Here is a 4,983-nt window from a genome sequence, read left to right as displayed (position 1 = left end):
TTTTTTTTTTAAAATTCACGTTAATTTTTACGAGACAAATAAACCGATTTTTTTTTCTTGGTACATCACACGGACCATAAACTAGTTTGTATTCATCTAAAGAGTTAATAATTACAAAATAATCATAAGTGATTATTCTTCTTCTTCTTTTTATTTTGTAATTGGTCACGTAATTTTGAAGCAGTAACCCTGGATAAGTAAAGTTCTATTTTTTCTTAAATGATAACTATTCATTTGAACTTTTTATATTCTTTTTTTTTTATGTTTTTTAATGAATTAAATTTAAATTTTAAAAATAACCAAAGTAAGTATTACAATAATATAGATAACAAATAACAAAACAAAAGATAAACAGATAGAATGAAGAAAAGGGTGGATATAGATAATAACATATAATAAATGATATTGTTAAAAAAAAAATTACACTACCAAAATCAAAAACCAAAGTAATTAAATTAAAATATCATTAACAAAAAAAAAGAAGAAGGAAAAAAAAAAAAACGAGCACCATCACACAGTTGTGGAGGAGTTTTCACATTGGCCGGCCTCCATTCCCGTTAAAGTATCATAGAGGGGTTGATTTAACGTCTCAGGGAGGTAAAACGCAAACAACCCACCAACAAATCCACACAAAGCAAACACTATAAACGGCCACCATCCACCCAAAACGACAATAACCGGCGCCAATATAGCACCCATCTGCGCCGCCTGCGTGGCGCAACCAAGCGCGGCGTTTCTCACCACCGTCGGGAACAGCTCCGCCGTATAAATAAACAACAAATTATAAGTCCCCGCCATCCCAAAAATCCCCAAAATGCCACACACCATTCTCACCCCTTTCCAAACTCCAACATTCCTTATCAAACTCCCAATGAAACAGAACAACGCACTGAACCACAATGTCCCTATAGTTAACGGCTTCCTCCCTAACCTGTCCAACAACATCGCCGTTATCATATATGCCGGCATCTCTGCTACCGCATTTAGTATCACGTTTAGGTGAAGGTTTGTTTCGAGGTTAACCACGTTTAGGCTTAGGCCATAGTACACCACAGAGCATAAGAAGTTTATTACTACAGCTAGAACCAAACGTGTACGCGTTATTGGTGAGCGAATCACGTCAACTAGAGTACCTGTCACTGGCTTTGAATCTTTGTCATGACATGATGTTTCACTTGATGATGATGATGGCGACAATGATGATGTCGATGGTTCTTCATCTAGGGTTAGAAGAACCCCTTGTGGTAGGTGGTTACCGTTTGAGGTGGCAATGGTTGACATGATTTTCATGGCTTCTTTGATTCTTCCTCTAACGAGGTACCATCTTGGGGACTCGGAGATGAAGGGAAGGATGGTGAGAATGAAGAGAAGTGAGGGTATGGAAGATGCAATGTAGAGGCTGCGCCATGTTGGGAAGATGTAGGCTATACCTGAGAGGAGTGCAATTCCTGTAGAGAAGAAGTAGAAGGTGGACATGCCGGCGGCACCGCGCATCGCGGGGCCCACAGGCTCGGTGGCAAGGACGAAGGCGCATAGGCCGACGCCGCCGGTGCTGCAGCCGGTGAGTAGGCGGAGGATGAAGTAGGACCAGTAGTTCGGAGAGAGTGATGTTAAGATTCCAAAGATGGTGTTTAGGATGCAAACCACTGTTAGAGAGCCTTTCCTTCCTAGAAATGAGTCTGAGAGGTGACCGAATATTCCAGCTCCTGAAATTTCAATGTCATGTAGGGGAATCGATTTTCAAGTGATGCATATGAATTAGTATAAGCACAGTTGAATTATAACATGTGAAATATGAAACAATTGCGAAGAAAATAGATGTTGATACAATTAGATGAGTCCATGTTGTTAAACAAATCTCTCTTAACACATTGAAAAACTTGCTAAGAAAATAGATGTAGAAACAATTAATATACTATCTTGTCCGACTAAATTCCATTAAAAAGTAAAAATAGTGAGAATTAAACTCATGACTTCAAATTATTAAAGGATATATGTTGAATGGTTTTATATACGTATGTTACAATGTAACATATAACATAAATAAGAAGTTATCCACATCCCTAAATTGCTTTTACACATTTGGGCTTCGTATTTGAAAATTATATCCATTTTGGTTTTCATGCATGCTGTCCACGTAGCCAAAACAAAGACGGTGAAAGCGAAACTATTTCATTTCTAATTTTTCTTTCCAGTACAACCTCTGATATTTTCTGGCCTTGCATGAGCTATTTAATGTAAGCTAAAGCATTGAATAGATGACGCAGATCCTACATTCATTGAGCAAAAATTTTTCATCCACTTCTTTGAACTTAAAGATCTCCTACTCCCACCAGCGCAACAACTTTAAAATAATAGAATAAATTTTTTTAGACTGGACATACATAAAATTTAAATTCTATTATTTTATGATAGAGTACTTTATATATATGGGCAATGCTTTTCTCATGCTACATGAGATAGTATTATTTCATGTAGAGACATAATTAAGTGGGTCCCACGGTTAAAAGAAAAAAAAAAAAAAAAAATGCTGGTTCGAATTGCGATGTGTTTCTGACATGAGATAAAAAAATTTATGTAAGTTGAGAAAAACATTTCTCTATATATATACTACATAATATATATTATTGTTGGAAAAAGTGTGTATTATTTTAAAAGACACAAAGTTAAGTCATGTGAGATAAAAAGATAAACCATGGAAGAGTCTAGAGAAAGTGAAGGAATTTTTTTTAAAGATATAGGTCTCGTCTTTTTGTGAGAGTAAAATGATATTAGGTGTATTATTTAAAATGACACATATTTTTTTCATAATTATTTTATCATTTTGAAATATAAGATTTAAACTTCACATCAAAGATAAATTTTATTCTTCACATGCAGGATCTTCACCTAACTTTTTCCTAATTTATTGAGGAAGTTCTTTTTACATTGCCAAATGCCGGCCAAACACATGAACGTCACAAAATTTTCCCTCACTCAGCTTATACCTTATTTATTGTTCATCAAAATGCGCAATTTGGTAGAGACAGTGACCAAAATGTACTGTTTATTAAGTTTTTTATCCAAATGTCACATGAATTGTATTATTTCTTAATATATCACGCGGGCAAGTTCGTTACAGTGCCCAGCGATGTTGGTAGCCAATAATTTTGTTACATGTGACATATTTTCGCAGAAAAAGTTGACTGCCACGTGTCCAAGTTAGCTACGACTGATAGCGAACTTGGTAGCCAATGATTTCGTGACTCGTGGCACAATTTTGCAGGAAAAAGCTGATTGGACGAAGTTCGCTACCAGGAGTAGCGAACTTGGTGTGCCATGTGGCACAATTTTCCCGATCAGAATTAATGTTCTAATTACAATAAAAAACAGAAAACGAAGAAAAATGACAATTAATTATGATTAATGTATTAATTATAATTAATGTACCAATCACCAATCACAATTAATGTACCAATCACCAATCACAATTAATGTATTAATCATCATTCACAATTAATTTTGATCACAATTAAAGTATCAATCACAATTAATTTTGATTGGTACATTAATTGTGATTGTTGATCGGTACATTAATTGTTTGGGATACTATTGTTACAAATTTCAACGATGTCTGTGAGAGATAAAATATGACAAATGAGGTGTCATTGAGTAGATCTCGAAAAATTATGAGAAACAAAATAAAAAATATATGATTTTGATATCCGAATTAAAAGTTATGGCCCTCCGAAGTGATTGCTGATTTATACATTAATTATGATTAATACAATCAAAAGTTAATCGCATTAGTATGGCAATTGTGATTGGTGATTAATACATTAATTTTGATTGGTACACTAATTAAATAGCCATTTTCCTTTGTTTTCTTTTTTTTTTATTGTGATTCGTACATTAATTCTAATCGGGCAATGAGTTCGTGCCACGTAAAGCACCAAGTTCGCTACCCTGGTAGCGAACTTCGTCCAGTCGGCTTTTCCTGCAAAAGTGTGCCACGTGTCACGAAATTATTGGCTACCAAGTTCGCTTGGATATGTGGCAGTCAACTTTTCCTGCGAAAATATGTCACGTGTAACGAAAATTATTGGCTACCAAGTTCGTTGGGCACTTTAGCGAATTTGCCTGCATGACATATTGAGAAATAATACTGTTCATGTGATATTTGGCTAAGAATTTAATGAACAGTGGCATTTTGGCCACTGTTATGAATTTGGTATGTATTAAAAAAATTGCTGTATTCAAAAAAAAAAAATTTGCGCAGTTTGGAAATTATTAAACGACACAAAATGCATGTTATTAAACTCAATAGAGAAACAGTAAACGAGGAAAGAGAAAACTAACCGATCATACAGCCACCGAAGAACACGGCCTGAACCAGCCCAACCTTAAACTTGTCACCACAAACCAAACCCCACTCATAGACCGTTGAGGATGCCGTTTCTCCGACCCACTCCCACGAACCCGGTTCGAACCGGCACACGCTCTTCGCGGCTGGGTCGCAGCCCAAACCGACGGCACTGTCGAGGCACCTCCACTTCGGTTCACGGTCCGCGAATATCATAACCATGGTGTGAAATGCTTCCAAGGCCCACGCGAGGCTCGTGAGGACGAAGTGCTTCAGCTGCCACCGCCCGAACTCCCCGCAATACTTCTGCAGCATCTCGTCGATGCAGAGCTTCTCCGGCGGAAGGAGCGGTGAACGGAACTCTGGGTCCCGGCCATCGGATTCAGAGGATAACGTGGTTTGCATTTGTGCCTTAACGAAACTGGTTTGATTTGTTCCTTTGCTGTGTCTTTTACTTCAATTTCATCATGTATAAAGTGTGAGTTGATCTGTACTAAATAAAAAAAAAAAAAGTGTGAGTTGATAGAGATAAACATGGACATGCATTATCCGCGTCCTTTTCACACCGAGACTCTCTTGGTAATTGTGGGACAATATGGACACGTGGACGGTGATCTGACGGTGATAAGTTATATGATGAA

The 4,983-nt window shown here is 36.8% G+C and overlaps 1 protein-coding gene across 1 annotated transcript; it reads right to left on the bottom strand.

Moving 5' to 3' along the window:
• Positions 1–510: 510 nt before the first annotated feature.
• On the bottom strand, positions 511–4,747 carry LOC133296081 (organic cation/carnitine transporter 4-like). Its single transcript, XM_061495030.1, has 2 exons — positions 4,339–4,747; positions 511–1,706 (listed from the first exon to the last, which is right to left on the bottom strand). The coding sequence occupies exons 1-2, from the start codon at positions 4,745–4,747 to the stop codon at positions 511–513; spliced, it is 1,605 nt and encodes a 534-aa protein (XP_061351014.1).
• Positions 4,748–4,983: the final 236 nt, after the last annotated feature.

The sequence above is a fragment of the Gastrolobium bilobum genome, unplaced genomic scaffold (assembly GCF_033153095.1).
Source record: "Gastrolobium bilobum isolate Gb01-03AN ecotype WA unplaced genomic scaffold, APGP_CSIRO_Gbil_v1 utg52841, whole genome shotgun sequence".
Classification (NCBI taxonomy): Eukaryota; Viridiplantae; Streptophyta; class Magnoliopsida; order Fabales; family Fabaceae; genus Gastrolobium; species Gastrolobium bilobum.
The sequence above is the reverse complement of the archived record's forward strand: the minus strand, read 5'-3'. Positions and strand labels throughout refer to the sequence as shown.

Excerpts from the sequence above, each read along its gene's own strand:
- LOC133296081 (XM_061495030.1), bottom strand. The coding sequence starts at position 4,747 with ATGCAAACCACGTTATCCTCTGAATCCGATGGCCGGGACCCAGAGTTC. Across the intron at positions 1,707-4,338 it reads CTTCGGTGGCTGTATGATCG|GAGCTGGAATATTCGGTCAC; the intron begins GTTAGTTTTCTC and ends TTGAAATTTCAG.